Below are 20,796 nucleotides of genomic sequence, written 5' to 3' on the forward strand. Positions count from 1 at the left end.
TAGTTTGAGGAAGAAAAGAGCATTAACACCTGGGAAAAACAGAAAAGGCTGTATAACATAAGTGGCAGCTGAATTTAAGATTGAAATAAAAGGATTCTGAGAAGTACAGATGAGGCAAGAGGTTGTTCTAGGCAAGGGAGTAGGGGATTGGACAACTTATATGAATAGGTAGAGGCAGAAAGATGGACTGTCAAGTTTAGGAGCAGCTAGAAGTCTAGTTTGACTGAAATGGAGAATATGTGAAAAGGAGTAATATAAAACAAGATTCTAAAGACAGGTTTTAGCCAAATTGCATTAAGTGCCAGCGTTAAATGCTAGGTTAACAAATTTATATTTTGTTCTACAGTTAATAGGGAGCCATTGAAGTTTTTTTTGAGCAAAGGAGTGGTATACTTCATGTACTGCAAGATTTTTCTCTGCACATCTAAACAAAAATAAGAAGAGATATTTGTCTAGAAATAGTATATACATCTAAACAAAAACAAGAAGAAATATTTGTCTAGGAACAGTATGTACATCTAAACAAAAACGAGAAGATGTATTTGTCTAGAAATAGTACATTAATTCTGAAATTTGGGGTATAGTCTAGGATCTCATATTTTTAATTATAATTTTTAGGTTGTCTTTGTAGATGATGTAAACATGCCAGCTCGGGAAGTATATGGTGCTCAGCCACCAGTTGAATTACTTCGCCAGTGGTTAGATCACTGGAACTGGTATGATCTTAAAGACTGCTCCATGATTAAACTAGTGGACATTCAAATCATGTGTGCCATGGGACCTCCAGGTAAGTTTTCTCTAAATTTGCAATTTAAAAAACAAACAAACATAATATCCTGCAGAGAATATAATTTCCCTAACCCACCTCTCCTCCCACATTTGACAGGTTGGAAGTTCACTGATTCATTTGTACATTGGTTGTATGTGAGCTTTCCTCCCCGCCTCTGTATATGTTTATATGTGCTTGTTTAATGTTTAATTTTTTAATTATAGCTTAACAAACATCAATCAGCATTAACATTTCAGTATCCAGAGAACAACATAAAGGGGTTATATAGGAAACTGTGAATTTCTATTATGTAGTTTTGAAAATCTCCATTAAATTTTAACACAGTAATACCAAAATTGCCCTGCTTATCTGCATCCTCTTTTGAATTTCCAGAATTCTGCTCTTTTCTGTACATTTTTTAATGTTTTACTGGTGCTTCTTTTTTCTTTTTCATCTGCTACTACCCATCAGCTCCCCACAAGTACTCCCATTGATTAATATTTTAATTTACATAGTATCATGATTTATGTTTACGTGATGTGCTAGATATTATCAATTCGTAGATGATTTTCAGTGGCCCTGTTGCCATCACTGAGGCCTAAGCAGAATTGCAAAGTTGACCAAGATTGTTTTTGGAAGCCTTTCTTTATCTTCTTCCTACCTTCTGATACTCATTTTTTCATCCTTCTCAGGCACCCAGCACACTCATGCTGCCTCCTAAGTCTGTCCAAAGCTCATCGTTGTGGCTTCCCTAAAACCTGCTCTTGCTTGGAGCACTCCATTCTTCACAGTTACACTTCTGTTTCCTTCCTTCCCAATTAAAAAAAAAAATCACGTTCCACAGAGCTCAGTTCACCATTTTTTTAAGCTCAGTTAAGTTTTAGCTAATCTGGTTAAAGTGATTCAGAGTAAGTGATCAACAGTATGAATGACCAATAAGCTTAGGCCTCACTCACCATAGGTGTATTTGCAAACAGAAGCTTGTTGACCCAAATATGTATCTAATTGGTGGAATGTATGTGCAAGATATTTTTGACTAGAGATACACTCCCAGTTCTACGGACTCCCTCTAAGCTTCCATCCCCCCTCTTTTTATGCTATTCAGAATAATCATGTCAGGCTGTGGCCACAGGGTTCTACCACTTCTAAAGCCATATTTTCTGAAGAGAGAGCTTAGTTCCTGTCTGGTCTCTGTAAGGGAAGAAAGAGGAAAAAGCTGAGGCTAGAAAACTTCCTGCACGCAGCTAGGCACCAAGCTGTGTTTCTATAGGGTACACATGCACATGACTTCCAAAAGTACGTATGGTACAGTGAAAAGAGAACTGAATTTGGAGTTAAAGGACCGGGAGTAAATTTGACCTTGCCACTTACTGTGGCAACTTGGACAAGTGGCATAAGATCTCTCATCTATGAAGTAGGGCAGGAGTTGGAAGGAAGGCATGAGCAAGGTCCCTTTAGGCTCTCTTTTATTAAATCCATAGATTTAATTCATTCAGTTAACATGATTTTGTTTTGTCATGTTTTTCAGGAATATAACTGCCATGTTACTCAAGGTTCAACTGTACTAATAAAGTATAAGTATACCATTCTTTACACAAACCTGATAGTTGTAAATTTGCATTTTTATAATTTGCATTTACACAAAAATTTATACAAAAGATATATTTTAAAAATCCTTTTCAAAAAGATTTGCCAAAAGATTACTTTAACAAATTTCTCCAGTGTGTACAAAGTATGATGTAATTTTAAAATATTTTCTGAAACAAATATGTATCAATTATATACAGTAAGGTATTAGGTATTTATTTTAAGTATCTGAAGTAGATGTTAAGGCCTCACATTTTGATAATTTATTCTTTTTATAACATTTGATGAGTAAAATTAGGTAATCATACAAACTACTTGATCACATCTCAAGGAAATTCACTTTGTGGGGAGTTTGGAGAATGAGAATATATGCTGAGTTTCTGGCTACATAAATATAGACAAATTGGATTTTGGTCTTATTCACTGGCAGGTTTAAGGGATAATTTGATGATTCTGGTCTCTAATTAGCCATGTAAATGTACTATGAAAAACAAAACTAGTGAATTTGTCTGTTAGGTCTGATTTCCCCTGGAGATTTTAACCTAACCTAAGACAAAGTCCACATAACTGCAGATGCCAATTATTCTGATGAAGTGAAAACAATCCCACAGTCCAAAGTTATCCAGACTCAGTCAACTCTGCTAAAATTGATTAGATGGCTGTTTACCCTTCACTTCAGTCTATGCTGTGTAAATTTTACCATCTGGCAAGTTTCTTCATCATGTAAAATCTTAAAAATTAAATGAGAACTTAGAACCTTTCATTTTATTATTAACATTGGACTTTCTGATATATAGGTGGTGGGAGAAACCCAGTCACACCTCGATTCAAGCGGCATTTTAATGTAATCACCATTAATGAATTTAATGATACTGCCATGTATACAATTTTCTCTAGAATCTTAAACTGGCATTTCAACATTTGGTAAGTAGACTTCTTCCCATGGAGAATTGTAAAATCCATGGATACCCCATGAAACTAGTTTCCTGGAGTTCTAAAATAAGTGGCACAGAATTCATCATGAAGACACCTTAACCATAAATATATGTTAGGTTGGGCTACCCTAGTGGTCCATAACTATGGCCATCTCTCAGATTAACTCAGAGATAATGGTGAAGAAGGAAGCTGTATTGGCTCCTGAGGGATCCCACAAGAACAAAGAGTCAGTCCTTAAAAACTAATCTTCCACCTACACATTTATGATTTCTGGCTCTCCCTTTCTGGTGCGCGCTCTCTCTCTCTCTCTCTCTCTCTCTCTCTCTCTCTCTCTCTCTGGCTCTCTCTCTCTCTCTCTCTCTCTCTCTCTCTCTCTCTCTCTCTCTCTCTCTCTCTCCCTTTCTCTTTGTCTTCCTCCCTTCCTCTCTCTCTTCCCCACCTGTCCCTCCCCCTCTCTCTCAATCACTGGATCTGGAGTCAGAGTACCTCAGTTATAGGCCTAATTCTGTTAATTATTTGGGTGAGTTTAGGAAGCCCTTTAATATCCGTCATTTGTGAAATCAGGAAGAACATTCAAAATCATCTATAAAATCCTTTCCAGCTTTAAATCCTACCATCCTTCTTCTTTTTCTCTTTCTTTTATCAGACCTACCTTCTGACAAATTTTCATCGCAGAGAATTAGCTACAACTGTGCCATAGAAGGAAATATTGCATTATTGGGAAAAGTTCTGACTTCAGGGTCAGGCAGAGTCTGGTTTCTTATCTATTAGTTCTATAGCTCACTATCTTAGTGACCTTGAGTAAGTTACATAAAATGAAAATAGTATATGCCTTACTGATTTTCTAGGATTGCCATGAGTGTAGAGTAAGAGTACAAATTTGAAAAAGCTTTGAAAGAAACAAAATATTATCATTATCATTATTATTGGTATTGGCCCTATTGCTTTGGGAGAGAAAGACTCTGAACTCTTCAGAAATAAATATATCATTACCATCATCAAGTATCTCCATTTTTGTTTTAACAGTACAGTGTACCCTGTGTTCTTGTTATACTTATATTAAGAATATATATATTCTTATGTTATTTAGCTACAGCTTCCCATCAGAGTTTTCAGAATTGACTGACCAGATTGTCATTAGCACTATGGTTGTATATAAGGAAGCAATGAAGAATCTTTTACCAACTCCAACTAAATCACACTACCTGTTCAACCTCCGTGATTTCTCTCGTGTCATTCAGGGTGTTTGTTTGTCAAGACCTGAAAGTACAGAAGACCAAAGTACAATTAAGCGCCTTTGGGTACATGAGGTAAATTTTAATGTGACAGAAGTTTGATGATACTAGGCAAAGATCATTTGTACTGGAACACTGAGATGAAAAATTCAGTCATTCGACTTCACTCATTTAACAAAGATGCCTTGAGTAATAACTATTTGCAAGGTATTGTGCTAGGCACTGTGAGGACACAAGGATGAAGTGTGTAGTTCTCATCGTGAAAACAAAACCTTCAAGTGACAGAAGTTTTCCCTTTTCATTGGAATGTTTTGGTGTGGTATGCATGTAATAAATGTCTGAAATTACTGTTTTTTCTTCTCTGAAATTTCCTCCATCCTTCCTATTGATTCTTAGAATGTAAATGATGCTTCTTACAGTCTCTTTAAAAATATTAACTCTTTTGGTTTGACTTCTAATTAATCTAGCTCTGGAGAAGGAACAATTTTATTATATAAGCTGCTTTTACTAATGTACGTATTCGCGTTGTTGAAGTGTAGCAGTGAGTGGTAATAGAATTGCAGAGCAACCTACTCTTCATTAATGCACAGTGCCTTGTATATATGTGCTTAATGAATATTTCTTATTAAACTGAATTTTCAGATCTTATAGTTTAATGGAGAAAAGACTTATTGTTATTCCTCATTGTGGTATGGAGGTGACCCTTGAATCCTATGTCAGTGGACTATAAGCCCTGGAAAATTTTCCAGTGCTGAAAAGGATACGAGTTTTGTCCCAGTGACCAACCATATTTGCCTTTCCTAGAATAAGCTAAGCTAGCTGACAAATGGAGAGTCCTCCCACTAGCTGACAGGTTTTTTGGCTGTGGCCAAATCAAGAAAACAAAGAAAACTCTGAAATGGCCCTCCCTGTGCATCCCCCCCCCCTTTCCCCATGTTGACAATGATGGAGTGACAGAGAAAAGGGCAATGGGTTCCAAGAATTGCACCATTTTTAGGCTACCTATACATAGTAACTTAACTAGCAGTATGTTAAATATCTCACCTTTGTCCAATGACCAACAAACAACATATCAACCTCTTATTGGAAGAACTGAGCCAAACTGAAAAAAAAATCAATAGATTTTTCTTATGACAAACAAAAGCAGAAGAAAAAAACGTTGTAGCTACATGGAAGGAAGGGTCCAATGTTCTCTTTAGAAAGGTTAATGAAGTTGGTGGACTTGTTTCAAGAAACATTTTGTGAGATGCTTGTTCTTTTTGTCTTAATTTTTTTGTGGTGAGCCTAAGCAAAAAGTTCCTCAAAAAGGTAATTGTAGCTTGTGCAGTAACATCTAATACTGAGGATAAGAAGTTTACGGTGATTTTGCCAAATCGTTTAAACCAAGTCAACTTAGAATTTGATACTTGGTTACCTCAGTGAAAAAAGCTGGGTATAAAAGAGGATGGCAAAAAAATCGTTGGAAAATATGGCTCAGGTTTGAGAAATGAAAGAGGCCAAAAGCTTGTAAATTACTCAGAGGTCTCATGTCTACCAGAAAAGTGTTGCAAGACTAGACATGGCAAGGGAAGGGAATAAGCATGTATTAAGTGGCTATTATGTTACCAAGCTGTCTCATTTGATAAAGCAAATGACTCTCCACACAAAATTCAAAACAATGAAATTGACTGCCTCTTAATAATTAGGAAGTAAATGGTTGTATTCGAATCAGATGCCTATATTACTGTCAAACCAGTAACTAATTAGAGTGAAGGTCAAAATCAACATCAAATTATGAAACGTGGTCAGTCTGACTTTATTCTATTGAGCCATTGATGCTGAAAATTGAGAAATAGAAAAAAGCCAAGATATTCCCCTGTAGTATCACCATTTCTTAGAAAAAGTCTTAATCAATATAAAATCATGGAGGATTAAAAGAAGCCCAGACACAAACTTATTCAACAAATACACAGTATCGTTGCCACGTCGTGAGAGATTGAGGCCTAGGACAACACTATTTGGAAGACAAACTAATTTATAAAATACTACTGAGGAGCATGGTGATATATTATGAGCAATATTTCTTTTTGGAATAGCAAAAAGCAGAAGTAAAAAAAAATTCACAGAAACTTGGAGACCAAAATAATGACAACTCACATTTATATATTACTTTGAGCTTTGCAATGTGTTGTATTTGCATTCATTATCTCATGTAATGCTCAATGAAACACAATATCCCAAGAGCATGCATGTAAGGAACTAACTGAAGGACGACGAAGAATTGTAGCATGGGACAAATAGGTCAGTATTTATTTGATGGTCTGTTTTCATCAGAATCAACAAAGGAACCACCCACCACACTTGGACCCTCAGTGTACTATACAAAAAAGTAAAAATGGCTTTTATGGAAGAGTAGCTGAACAAAACAAAGAGCAAACTGAAGAAGTCTGTACTGGAGTATATAATCTTGGAAACAATGAGGAATTGCTTTACAGGTATCTCAAAGAGGGAAAGTTGTAAGCTCCATGAGAACAGGGATGACATTTTATTCTTTTTAAAAAATGTCTCAGCATATTTCCTTGGATTATAGTAAATTTTCAATAAATATTTTGAATTAATATTATAATCTATAATAATTATACTAATAAATACAAAGTGAAAAATTAAGTACACATTTTAGTTTAGGCTTAATTTTTATTTAGAAACTCTTGCTTGTACATTTAATGACTTGGATTACCTATTATGATTTTATTAAAGTTTTCAGATTTTATTTTAATTAAGGTGAGATATTTTTATGGACTCAAATTCTTAGAACTTTTTACTTCCCATTTAACTGATACTCAGATTATATCTATATGATTCCAAAACAGTTAATTGGTACATTCAATTCATTGGCCAGTGCTATGTAGACAAAAACTAGACTGAGTATATTTTTGATGTTCAGCATTTTTTGTAAGGACACAGAGGCATGGCGCTAGGTAAAATTAAGTGAGTCAGGTCATATACCATCACCTATTAAAATTCTTCTAACAAATAACCTCAGAAAGCACAGATCAGATACATTATATCCTCTGGTCAACCTCTTTTTGGTGCTTAATGTGCTTAATGGCATTTTTGTAGGTTTAGTCACAGATGCATGAGAGAAACCAAGGGATACAGTTGTCCCCTGGTTTTTCTTCCTGCAAGAGAGGAGTCCAAGAAGAGCATAAGAAGAGCATGTAGTTACCAGTGATCCCTTGATTGTTAAGTCTAATGGCCTTTTCTCAATCCTGACCTTCTTTTGACCTCTCTATAGCTTTTTGATGCCATTGATCACCTCAGTGTCCTTTGCTAATTCTTTATCCATGTCATGCTCATTTATAGTGATTGTCCCCCAAAAGGCTCTGTATGGGTTCCTTTTAGTTCTATGCTATCTCACTTGGTGATCTTATCAGCTCCTGTGGGTTAAATTATCATCACTAAGCAGATGATTCCTAAATCTATACATCCATCTCTAGGCTTTCTTCTGAGAGATAGTCATGTACCACTAACTGCCTCCTGTTTAACTCATCTCAAAATGGATGTTCCATAGACTTCTCCAGTTTAACATGTCCCAACAAGAGCTCATTATCTTTCTCCAAGAAACTCTCCCCTCTTCTGAGCTTCCTTACTACTGTTGAGGACACTTCCATTCTCCCAGTCATTCAGACTCACAACCTCTGTGTCACCTTCTCCTCTTCATTCTTGCTCACTCTTCATATCCGTATGATTGCCAAATCTTTGTCATTTTTACCCTCACATCTCTCATATGTCCCACCCTACTTCTCTCCATTCACACAGTTACAATGCTAATTCAGGCCCTCATTCCTTCTCACCGGGACTATTTCTAATTACATTCTAACTGGTCCTTCTTCCTGGCTTTCTTCCATGCCTGGAATACTGTGTCCTTGACCTCTACCTCTTAGCTTCCCTGACTTCCATTAGGACTTAGCTCAAAGTCCATCTTCTGCAGGGGGCTTGCCCTAGTCTACCTCCTACCCACCATCCATCCCCAATGGCTGCTAATGTTTTTCCCTGTCCGATTATCTTCCACCTACTCCATAGATATCTTATGTATATCTAATTTATACATTGCCTCTTCCACTAAAAAATAAGCTTGGAGGCAGGGTCTATTTTTCACCTTCTTTGTATCCACAATGATTAATAGAGTAGCTGGCTCATGATATGTGTTTAATAAATGCTTGTCAACTGACTGGTTCACTTTCAGGGAACTGTTATGAAAGTCTGACCTGCCTTTCTATTGTTCTGCTTACATAATGTTGAGCTGAGTTCCCTTTATTGTAAAGGTCCTGGTCACAAGCATTATTTAGTAACAGTGGTTATCCTATCTCCTTTTGTTAAGTATCTTTCTGACTATACTACTCTCTTCTATACCTTCTATGATCTAGTTATACTGCACACTCACTATTCTCACACGATTCTCCATCTTCCCACTCTATTTGCACTGGCTGCCCTTCATGACTACACTACTTCCTTACCTCCAGCTCCTAATTTCTTTAGCTTCCTTCAAGGCTTGGCTTAATTTCTCCCTTCTGCAAGAGGCCTCTCCTAGTCCTCCATCCTACCACCCACCCACCATTTCTGTACCACTTTACCTTCTAATTGCACTTTATGTAGCTAGTATGTACAGACTTATTTACGTACTGTAGCCCCCATTAGGATTTGAGCTCATTGGGAGCAGAGACTCTGGTTTTTGCCTTTCTTCATAATACCAGTACTTAGCACAGTGCCTGACACACAGTAAGGGCTTAATAAATGTTATTAACAGAATAACTGACTAAATACTTTAGGTGCATATAGCTTTGGGCTATATAGAAATATCAACGGTTTTTGCAGGTACAATTAGCCACACTTTTCTTGCTTCTTCTGTTTTGCCTATCAGGATGTTTATATTTGGCTCCTTCCCCCTTCATTTTACACTTCACCTTTTTCACTAATTTCACCAAGATACCCAATACCCATGCACTTTCCCCAACTCCTCAGGAGTGCCCGTTCTCTTCTTCCATTCAATTTCATTCTCCCTGAATACCACTTCATTTTTTATACTTTCCCTTTTCCTTTCTTCTCCACTCTTCCATTAAAATTCCCCTGTCCTTTGTCTCATTCTATTATGGTCTTAGTAAATGACTGGCTGGATAATCGATGAGATGACTCATCTAATCATTTAGCAAGGCCATGAACAAATCAGACTAAAGACATTATTAAGTGCTTCCTGGGTGCTTACAGAGCATTGTGCTAGTGCTGGGATGGATACAAAGATTAGGTGCTAGCATGAAGTTTACGTTGTAGTGACAGTCATTTATTGTACACTAATTCCTGTTATTATGTAACTTGTAAGTTCCTCAGGGCCAGGGACTGTTTGCTCTTTGTTTTGGTATAACTTATACCTAGCAGAGTTCCCTGTACATGATAAATGCTTAATCAGTGTGTGTTGGATTAAATGAGGTGTTCTGAATAAATGAATTTCCCAGATACCTAACATTGAACCTTTTTTTGACAGAAATGTTTATAAGATAATTACACAAAAATTCGCCTTTTTAAAAACAGAACACATTGAATAATTTATCTTTTTTGGCTCTTACTCTCTGACTTGGCTACTATGATTTAGGATCAATAAATAAGAGGCCAGAGACTTGTAGAATACTCATGCCTTGTAGAAGCTTCATGCATCTACAGCAGCAATACCTTTATTCAAGAAGAGAATCAGAAGGCATTGGTCTTGGTCTTCTCTGGCAACATTTGAAGAAATAAAATTAACAGTATCTTAACAGAAAAAAAATAAATGGTTATAGATACTACAATCATTTAAGTTAGTTATGAGGAGTCATATCATCAGTTAGTGAGAGTAAATGTCAAAGAAAATGTCAAATTAGGGGGATGGGGGAAAGATAGAGATGAAAATATGCTGTGGTATTATAGCAGCTCTGGCCTGGCCTGTTAAGCAAGCTATCAATCCAGAAAAATTTTGAGCTGAAAAAAAAAGGGGGGACAATATTAAGACACTGAATCTACTGGTCACAGTTTATTAAAAGAGTTTCTAAAAAAGAAGAGAATCTAAAACAATTACAGCATTGAAAAGGATGGAAGAACCTAAGAGAGTGAATTTTAATCTTCTTGCCAAGTAGAGACATGGCAGCCAAGGGAAACATCAGTGGAGAGTACAAACACATTTATAAAACATTTTGGACAAGTATGACAGAAGCTGAGCAATGTCATCAAACAAAGCAAAAAGTAGTCAAGAAGAAAGTGAGCCTGCAGAGAGCTTGATGTGGGATCCAGCTAGTCTAGATTATTCCAAGAGCATTTGTGAAACTGAAAGGCACACAACAAATGCGTGAAATGCAATAGATCTGCCATATTTCTGTAGTGATCTATTTTTCTTTGCAGTGATATGTGGAACAACAATGATTAAATTGTGCTATCTCAGTACCAATATACTATTTGAAGCAATATCAATGTCACTTAGATAAAACTGGAAAGAGAAATTGGACCTAGAGCAAATAAATTCTTGAGGACACAAAATTTTAAGATACTCAGAAATCAATTTTTATTTTTATTTTTAATTAGTGCAATAAAACAAACATTTCCATAACAGTAGAATTAAAAAGATGATTTGCATTAAACTGCAAATCTATTATGTATAACTTGCTATTCCTTTTAAATACATAATAATGTTATCATGTAAATTCCTTTTTTTCCTTTCCCCTCCCACTCAGCTACCATTAGACATAAATATGTACATATATGTAAAATCATTCTATACATATTTCTATTTATCAGTTCTTTTTCTGGATGCAGATAGCATCTTCCTTCATAGGTTCTTTGTAGTTAATTTGGCTATTTATAATAGCCAAAATGACTTATGCATGTTCTTAAAACAATATTGCTGTTACTGTATACAATATTCTCTTGGTTCTGTTCATTTTCCTCTTCATTATTTCATGCAGGTCTATCCATGTTTTTCTAAAATCAACAAGCTCGTCATTTCTTATAGCACAGTTGTATGCCATCATTAAATCAATTTTAAAGATATCTCAGTGAAGTGAAGATTCCAAAAGGATGAAAAAATAATCAGAAATAGTGCTTCTACCAAAAAAAAGTGACTATGAAGCTACCAGTATCTACTGACTCATATTCCTGCTTTCTTATCGCTAAAAAGGTTTATAAAATTAGTTTATACATGCATCAGTGGTGAAGTTCTTCAAATGCTTCCGTTTGCAGATGATTCATTCCTATTAATTGCATCAACCTTGGAACCCTACAAAGACTCCTCAATTAAACACGCAGGGATGCAAAGGAGATTGGTCAAACCATCCATACTAGAAAAATAAAGTAATGAAATTAATTTTGGCCAGATGACATGTCTCCGGGTGACATGTCCTGTTGAGTTTGCATGTGTTGGAGACAGAGGAAGAGTAGGAGAGAGGGGGCAATGTAGTGTTTAGAGAGCTTCCTGGTTCAAGTCCTACCTCCAACATTTTGTCTATGTGACCCTGAGAGATACTCCTATCACCAATTCTAATCTCTGTTTATGGTACTAATGTATCGCTCTTCTTTTTCTCTTCTTCTCTGTATCCTTTGCCTATTGTGTCTTTCCTGGTTCTCTATTTAAGAACAGAGAGTGACTTTTAGTCATTGCCAGTTAATAAGAGCGTTCATTTCTTCTGGTCATCAGATTGACCAAGCATAGTGCAACCTATTTTTTATTTCCATTTTTACTTATAGTATAAGGGTTATGATTAAATATCTTTAAATCTTTTAAAAATTTCCTCAGAGTTTTAGGTCTTGATAGAAAGTTGTACTTTGATATAGGATTGTCAAGAGACCTTGGGTTCTAGTTCCAACTGTGCTAATAAATATGTAGCTTAGGACACGTCTTCCTTAGTCCTCAGTTTCCAGATCTGTGCAAAGTCTTTGACTAGATATGATCTCTAAAGGCGATTAGAGTTCTAACCACATATTAACCTAGGAATTAATGATTTTATTTTCAGCATTTGTGAACATATACTCACAAATTTTATATTTTGAGATAATTGGTAAATGCTTATGTTTATTTGTGTATACTTTAAATTAAATATCAAGTTAGCACTATGGAGGTCTGCGATTTCATCAATGTGTTCCATTTATTCAACAAAGATTTCATGAATTAAAAAATTCATCACCTAGTGGTCAGCCTTCTGCTTATGAGCCAGCCTTCCCATACTTAATAATCTGGCTGTTGAATGACAAGACACATGTTTGTCACTAGGCCTATACTAGCCTTTCTATAACTTGGTAAGACCTACTGGATCTTTCACTCAGCTGAAGTGATCTTAGGAAACCCAAGGTCACTTCCAAACCACAGTGAGGTACTTGAAAAGAAATTTAGTGGGGAAAATGTTCCTTTAAACCTATGGGAATTTTGTTGAATTTTTCCATGATCCTTTCTTTAGATTAACCTTATTAAAGTACCAATAAAACAAAATAACAATATTTGATACTGAATATTTTCTTTTTTATTATTTATTATTTAGGTACTTCGAGTATATTATGATCGTCTACTAGATCACACAGATAGAGCTTGGCTTGTGGGTCATATTGAGAAAATGATAGAAACTAAAATGGGAGAAAATTTTCATGAGCTTTTTAAAGCTTTGGACTTTAATGGTGATGGAGTGGTGGAAGAAGATGACTTACGCAGTTTAATGTTTTGTGATTTCCATGATCCCAAAAGGGAAGACACTACTTATAGGGAAATCAGTGATGTGGACAATCTACGAGTTGTGGTTGAAGGTCATCTTGATGAATATAATAATATGACTAAAAAAACCATGCAGCTTGTATTATTCAGGTTTGCCATAGAACATATAAGCAGAATTTCCAGGATTCTTAAGCAACCTCGAAGTCACGCTCTTCTGGTTGGTGTTGGAGGCAGTGGTAGGCAATCAGTCACCCGGTTAGCTGCCCATATGTCTGATTATACAGTTTTCCAGGTTGAAATATCCAAAAGCTATGGTACTCATGAGTGGCATGAAGATTTAAAAGTCGTCTTAAGGAAATCATCTGAAGGAGAGATGCAAGGTGTTTTCTTGTTTACAGATACACAGATTAAAAAAGAATCATTTCTGGAAGATATTAACAATTTGCTAAATGCAGGGGAAGTTCCAAATCTTTTTGCAGTAGATGAAAAACAAGAAATATGTGAAAAAATGCGTCAGATAGATCGCCAGCGGGATAGAACAAAGCAAACAGATGGTAGTCCCATAGCTCTTTTTAACATGTTCATTGATCGCTGTCGAGATCAACTCCATGTAGTCCTGGCCATGAGTCCAATTGGAGATGCATTCCGTAATCGTCTTCGAAAATTTCCAGCTCTTGTTAATTGCTGCACCATTGACTGGTTTCAGGTATTGTTTTATAAATTTTAAATTTTCATGTTCATCTGTAGAAGCTCAAGTCTTCTTTGTGTTATAGTTTCCTATCACATAAAAGTCATTTTAGCAAAATGTCCTGGTAAGGTAAAGCCAAAATTAAAAAATGTTTTCTCAGATTCTCATCTGAGAAATCAAGATAATAAGGAAATTATCCACAAATCCCTTTTTAATCACAAAAGTTACTATATTAACAAAAATTTCACTGAGTATAAATATGCAAAAATAATTACCCTAATTCTCCCTTTTGTCCCAGCTATATAATTTTCCAAGAAAATTTTCTCTTGGGTGTTTATGTGTAAAGATGGGGAATATCACTTCCAATTCCTAAATAATCTGATGAAGCCTGTTTGCAGCTATCCCCTGGGTTTCATGACCCTACCACCACTTAAAAACTTGGTACTGTTTCTTGTACATATGTCCTCAGGAACATAGTTGTTTGACACTTCCCCAATCTCTAATTTTGTATATCCCTTGTGGTATTGTTATAAGAATAATGATACATTTCAAGCAATCTTTGTAAGTGCAAAACAAGCTGCTATAAGCTGATTAACATTCCACTGTGGACCAACTATATGCAGTAAATAATTGTAGGCATTTAAAGTAGCTACAGAATTCAGCTTTTACTGTAATTCCTTAATTTGAAAACTCTATCAATATATGCCTTCTAAAACATCAGTTGTCATGACCCACAACCTTCCTGTACAGACTTAAGGATAGGTGCCCTTACCTCTACTGGTAACATGCTAATCCTACCCAAGTTAGCCCTCATGACCCACTGAACAGTCTTCCTGACCCCATCTATTCTAAGGACCACTCCCTGCCCTCTTGTCCACTTACTGAACAGATCACTGGTTTATTGTTAGAAACAGATCCTTATATTCTTATTCCCTATTTATTATGTCTGGGATTCTGCATACTTAAACACCTTGTCTCCTGACATTAGTCCCATCATATTTGATGTCAGTTCTTATGGCTAATCTCTCATTGTCCATTCAGCTCACTTAATTTGCCAGGTTTGCTGACATACATATCACTTTATATTTGAAGCATGTTAAAAAAAAAGAGAGAGATGGATAAGTGTAGGTATAGTGTATACAACTATGCATAAATATGTATGAGCTGATAACACTAAACACTAGTATGATGCCCTAGACATAAAATTAGAAATATAATGACAATGACTAAGGCCTAAGGGGGAGAGAGAGAAACAGAGAAGCCAGTACCAAAAAATAGCAAAAGCACAAATTTTTTCTGCCCCATCCTTTTTATTCTCCTAAAGATTATAACCATGTTTTCCATGAACAGCAGTCTCTCACTAGGTACCTAATCTATCAAGTCATCCTATTGCTAAAAGTGCTACTCCCCGGTAGAAACTAAGATTCAGTTTTGTTCCTTTTTATCCAGTCCACCTTTAACTTCTCCAACTAGGAATTGTCCCAAAAACAAGGCCAAATAATTTCACCAAGGTTTTCTCCTAAATAGTAGACTTGTGGACCCAGCCACACCATAAAAAGAATATTTTTATTGTTACATAGAGAGAAAGCTGAGTAATAATAATTCTGCTAATACAAGTAAGCTTACAATTAGGTTTTCAATCAAAATAGAGACATGTTTATCCATAAATTATTACTAGTTACATTGATGCAAGTATTTATTTAAATTTTCAGTAAAAAATTCATATAACTGTATTCAGAAAATCAAGTGTCATTAATGCTAATAAAATTAAATTTTGTTCTATGGAAGAAAAATATTGAGAGTTTTGTCAAGATTTTCTTAAATTAGATAAAATTATTGTTGTTCAGTTGTTTCAGTTGTGTCTGACTCTTTGGGACCCCATTTGGGGTTTCTGTAGCAAAGATACTGAAGTGGTTTGCCATTTCCTTCTGTAGCTCATTTTACAGATGAGGAACTGAGGCAAACAGGGTTAAATGACTTGGACAGGGTCATGCAGCTAGTAAGTGTCTGAGGCCACATTTGAACACATGACTTCCGGCCTGGCACTCTATTACCCTGTGTCAGCAGGCTGTCCCAATTTTATTGATAAAAGTTTTTATTTAAATTTTTAGTAAAAAAAAAACTATATCCAGGAACTCAAGTATTATTAATGCTAATAAAATTAAAATTTGTTCTTTAGAAGAAAAATATTAAGCATTTTGTTAAGATTTTCTTAAATTAGATGAAGTACTACATTTTTTATCTTAAAATTAGACATGGCCTGAAGATGCACTACAGGCAGTTGCCTCACGCTTCTTACAAGATATTGAAATGTCAGAAGAAACACGAAATGGCTGTATTGATATGTGTAAAAGCTTCCATACTTCCACTATTGAGTTATCCGAATCCTTCCATTCTGAACTTCAAAGGCACAACTATGTGACTCCTACTTCTTATCTTGAGTTAATCTCCACATTCAAAACTTTACTGAAAAAGAAAAGGAGGTAAGAATAAAATTTTACTTTGTTAAATAATCTAAACTCATATGTATATGTTTGCCTATATGTGTACATATATATAAATATAAATTTACTACAAATAACTGTTTAGCTCATAGATTATAATGTAATGTTTACCCTCCTATGTGTGGCTTCTATCATGCCGCTTTGATTTAATATTTTATAAATTGTTAGATGAGTTAAATGAAAAGTTCAATAAATATAATTATTTATTTTGAAATGAAGATGAATAATATATTTAGAAATAAGGCAGAGGGAGAAATAGAAGGGCAGGATATTATGATCAGAGAGGAGCTTTTCAGAATTCAAGATCTTGAGCATGGTCTATTTTGAGATGATGGTGAGATCTAAAGCATGACTAGCCCTATAGGTGACTTTAAGTACAATAATAAGCAGTACTGAATAGTGAGAGGGCAAAGAGATAAGCGAATAAGAGACAATGGAATGAGTCTAGGGTAAAAGATGATGCTTTATTAAACTGATCAAAACCATGAAGAGTGGAGTTAGGACAGAGATCGATTTTAGATGGAAGTCCTAAAGAGAATAAATAAGAGTTTTAGAAGGAACAAACCAGAAAGAGGGATGGAAAGATTGAAGACAAGGTCATGGAAAATAATTTCCTCCTCGAAAAATTATTATGTAAGTGTTGATGAAAATCTCAAAGATTGCCCATCATGTGCTGCCTTAAACAAAAAACAAACAAAAAAAAAACAAAATAATTTTAAAAAGACAATTGTAATGAGAGGCAGCAGTATTTAGAATGCTAGACTTGAAATCAGGAAGACATGGGTTTAGAGCCTTCTTCAGTCACATTAGCAATATGACCCTGGTCAAGTCACTTACCTCTCTTGGACTTAGTTTCCTTATATGTAAAATGAGAGTAGAAGACTTAATGGTCAGCTCTAAATATATTATCCTGTGACCTTACAAAAGACTGAGAAACTCAGGAGTAACTGAAATAATATTTTATGAGCATAAATTAACAATGGGGGTGATGAATGACATTTGTAGAAAGCTTACAGTATAACTGATCTTATTTTCTTCTGGTTGCTTTCAGTGAGGTAATGAAAATGAAAAGGAGGTATGAGGTGGGCTTAGAGAAATTGGACTCTGCTGCATCACAAGTAGCCACAATGCAATATGAGTTGGAAGCTCTGCAGCCTCAGTTGAAGGTGGCTAGCAAGGAAGTTGATGAGATGATGGTGATAATCGAGAAAGAGTCCATAGAAGTTGCCAAAACTGAAAAGATAGTGAAAGCTGACGAAGCCGTAGCAAATGAACAAGCTATGGCTGCTAAAGCCATCAAGGATGAATGTGATGCTGATCTAGCAGAAGCCTTGCCAATTTTGGAATCGGCTCTAGCTGCTCTTGACACTCTTACAGCCCAGGTAAAGCTAATGGTGCAATATGTATGCATTTACCTTTGTGAAAACTAACTTTATGGGGCAGCTAGGTGGTGCAGTGGGTAGAGCACCAGCCCTGAAGTCAGGAGGACCTGAGTTCTAATCCAGCCTCAGACCAAACACTTGACACTTACTAGTTGTGTGACCTCGGGCAAGTCACTTAACCCCAAATTGCCTTAAAAAAAAAACCCTAACCTTAATAACCAAATAAAATAATTTAACATTTGTTTCCCTAAAGTTTGGTTGGTTCTTAGATATCTGTCTCCTTTTTGTTTGTACTTCTAAGTCTGTTGTTAAAACAAATTGAATATTTGAAGGCAGACTTTACTGTCTACTTTCATTCAGAGTTACTGTCATGCTGTACTGAATCTGCCATCACTACTTGTGTTTCTGTTATAAATTTTATCATGAACTGACTTGTTTCTGACCCATTTCAACAAAGCTCCATCAGTCCCAGCAGCTGCTGCCTCAGGCCCAGGAAAGGGATCCTCTCGGTGGATGTGTGCATGTGTGTGTGTGTGTGTGTGTGAGAGAGAGAGAGAGAGAGAGAGAGACAGAGAGACAGAGACAACATTTACTAAAGCAGAAGGGGTAGATATTTATATTAAGTAAACAGGCATTTATTAAGCACTTACTATGTTCCAGGCCTTGTGCTAGTCACTGAGGATACAAAGACAAAAAACTTGAGATAGTCCTTGCCCTCAAGGAGCTTATATTCTACTGAAAGGAGGTTAGGACATTTTTAGTTTTGTTACCACTACCTGCTGATTTCCCTTGGGCTCTGTTTCCTTGTTGAGGTTACCAACTTCACTTGTGGAACATTTTTGCACCTCACTTATTTTTGTCAGAACCTGTATAGGTGCCTCTCCTTTCTTCCATGTCTTTCAGTTCTTGCCCCCATTTATTTGTACTTTCAGCTTTATTCTTTCTTCCACTAAAGACTGGGAAGGCAGCATTTAGAATTTGAGAGCTAGAGCAGGATAAGGATGAAACTTCTAGCTTCTATGCCTAGGTCTTTTTTTTTCTACCTCTCTGATTTTGACCCTTTTATCATAGTTGAATGAGTCAGTCAGGAGTTGGGAGTAATAGTGAAATTTTCCTCTTTCCACAAGACAGGATCAATATCAAGAATCATTTTTTGGGGGCAGCTAGGTGGCACAATGGAACACCGGCTTTGAAGTCAGAAGGACCTGAATTCAAATCCGGCCTCAGATACATAACAAATACTAGCTGTGTGACTTGGGGCAAGTCACTTAACCCCAACTGCCTCACACACACAAAAAAATGAAACAAAACAAAAAGAACAATATTTGGGGAAGATGTTGCCATTTTCTCAGGATCCAGTTTCCGTCTATGATCTGACCTAGTCACCCTTAGATATACAAGCCAGGAGATGAAAGTAAAACAGTGCTACAGGTTCAGGGCTGAGGCTTTGGTTAAGTCAAAGGGCTAGAGGGCCTCGAGGCTGCAGGTTCCGCACCCCTGGATTAGGATAAGATGGTTCTGTATTCTTTATCATCTCCTATTAGTTTACTTGCTCTAAATTCAGCCATTGGGTGACCAATTTCTATTTCTTCCTAGTTCAATTTTACATTATAATCCGTGTTAACCCTTCTATATTTTCAGTTTTCTCCTGTAGGAACTGAAACTATAGGAATTTAGCCCTTTTCTCACTAGGAATCCTTGCTATTTTTGTCTGATTCTTTCTTTCTCTTGATTGACTATTTCATCCTTCTCTTCTGTTCCTAAATTGTCTTTCTTAATATTAAATGGTAATTATGATACCTGATACTCATTGATCTCCCAAGAATCTGGTTTGTTATTATAATAGATAGTAACAGGTCCTCAATGTAAATATCATTACATTAGCTTATATCCACATGTGCCTTATAACTTGCAAAAATTTTCAAATGGATTTTCACGGATTTGTTGATTTAAAAGCCAATATATGTAAATAAGAGGTTGTACAGATGCATTAAGTAGGAATTTGAATCAGGACTTAAAACTCATGGATATGTCTTCCTGTGCAACATTCTATCTTAGTGGCTAGAACAACTTTTATTTGTAGGCTAACACAATGAATTAGAAATTCACACCAGTAGCTTTATATTTAATTACTGATGTAATATGTTTGGCAAAGAGATAGGGTATCTAAAGAAATTCAATTGTAGGGCAAGTGGATAAGAGAAGATGAGATTTAAGAGTAGGTAGGCAATTTAAAACCAGTTTTTATTTTAGATTATGGGGGAAGCACAGTTTCTATTTTTATGTAATCTGAAAATAAGAACAAGTTATGGATAGTTTTGTCAGACTATTTCTTCAGTAGTAATTGAAATGTTTTTATTTAAAGGATATTACAGTGGTAAAATCCATGAAGAGTCCACCTGCTGGTGTCAAGATTGTTATGGAAGCTATATGTATCTTGAAAGGGATCAAAGCAGATAAAATTCCTGATCCATCAGGCTCAGGAAAAAAAATAGAGGACTTCTGGGGTCCAGCCAAAAGACTACTTGGTGATATTAGATTTCTGCAGTCACTTCATGAATATGACAAGGATAACATACCTCCAGCATACATGAATATCATTAGGAAAAATTATCTGCCAAATCCTGACTTTGTTCCAGAAAAGATTAGAAATGCTTCCACAGCAGCAGAAGGTCTATGCAAATGGGTTATAGCAATGGATTCCTATGACAAGTAAGTCCTAGCATGAAAACGTATTGTCATGTTATTTCTAGGGCCTTTTTTTCTTTCAGATTGATTAACTTGTTAAAGATTGTAAATGTTTTAGGCTCATGGAAGAGTCTTCTGTGCCTAATATTTCATAATCTCACATTTTTAAATAGAGAACAAGTTTATACATATTAAGCATAAATAGTACAACACATAGAAAATATGTAAAAAAATATTTTGGTCACTATGTTGAGAAACATTTCAGCAAAATACAGCAAGAATTCTTAAAGTAATTTCTTCAAAAAAGCA

The 20,796-nt window shown here is 35.7% G+C and overlaps 1 protein-coding gene across 1 annotated transcript in view; it reads left to right on the forward strand.

Annotated features, from left to right (window-relative positions):
- The window catches only part of DNAH7 (dynein axonemal heavy chain 7), a 285,950-nt gene that overhangs the window by 142,951 nt on the left and 122,203 nt on the right, over window positions 1-20,796 (forward strand). Inside the window, exons 37-43 of the mRNA XM_020993533.2 lie at window positions 619-787; window positions 3,154-3,280; window positions 4,383-4,602; window positions 13,059-13,931; window positions 16,167-16,396; window positions 17,469-17,799; window positions 20,165-20,511. Of these exons, the coding sequence (XP_020849192.1) occupies window positions 619-787; window positions 3,154-3,280; window positions 4,383-4,602; window positions 13,059-13,931; window positions 16,167-16,396; window positions 17,469-17,799; window positions 20,165-20,511 (2,297 nt within the window). The remainder of the gene's footprint in view (window positions 1-618; window positions 788-3,153; window positions 3,281-4,382; window positions 4,603-13,058; window positions 13,932-16,166; window positions 16,397-17,468; window positions 17,800-20,164; window positions 20,512-20,796) is intronic.

This window comes from Phascolarctos cinereus, unplaced genomic scaffold (genome assembly GCF_003287225.1).
Source record: "Phascolarctos cinereus isolate Bilbo 61053 unplaced genomic scaffold, phaCin_HiC Scaffold_726;HRSCAF=1367, whole genome shotgun sequence".
In the NCBI taxonomy this organism is placed as follows: Eukaryota; Metazoa; Chordata; class Mammalia; order Diprotodontia; family Phascolarctidae; genus Phascolarctos; species Phascolarctos cinereus.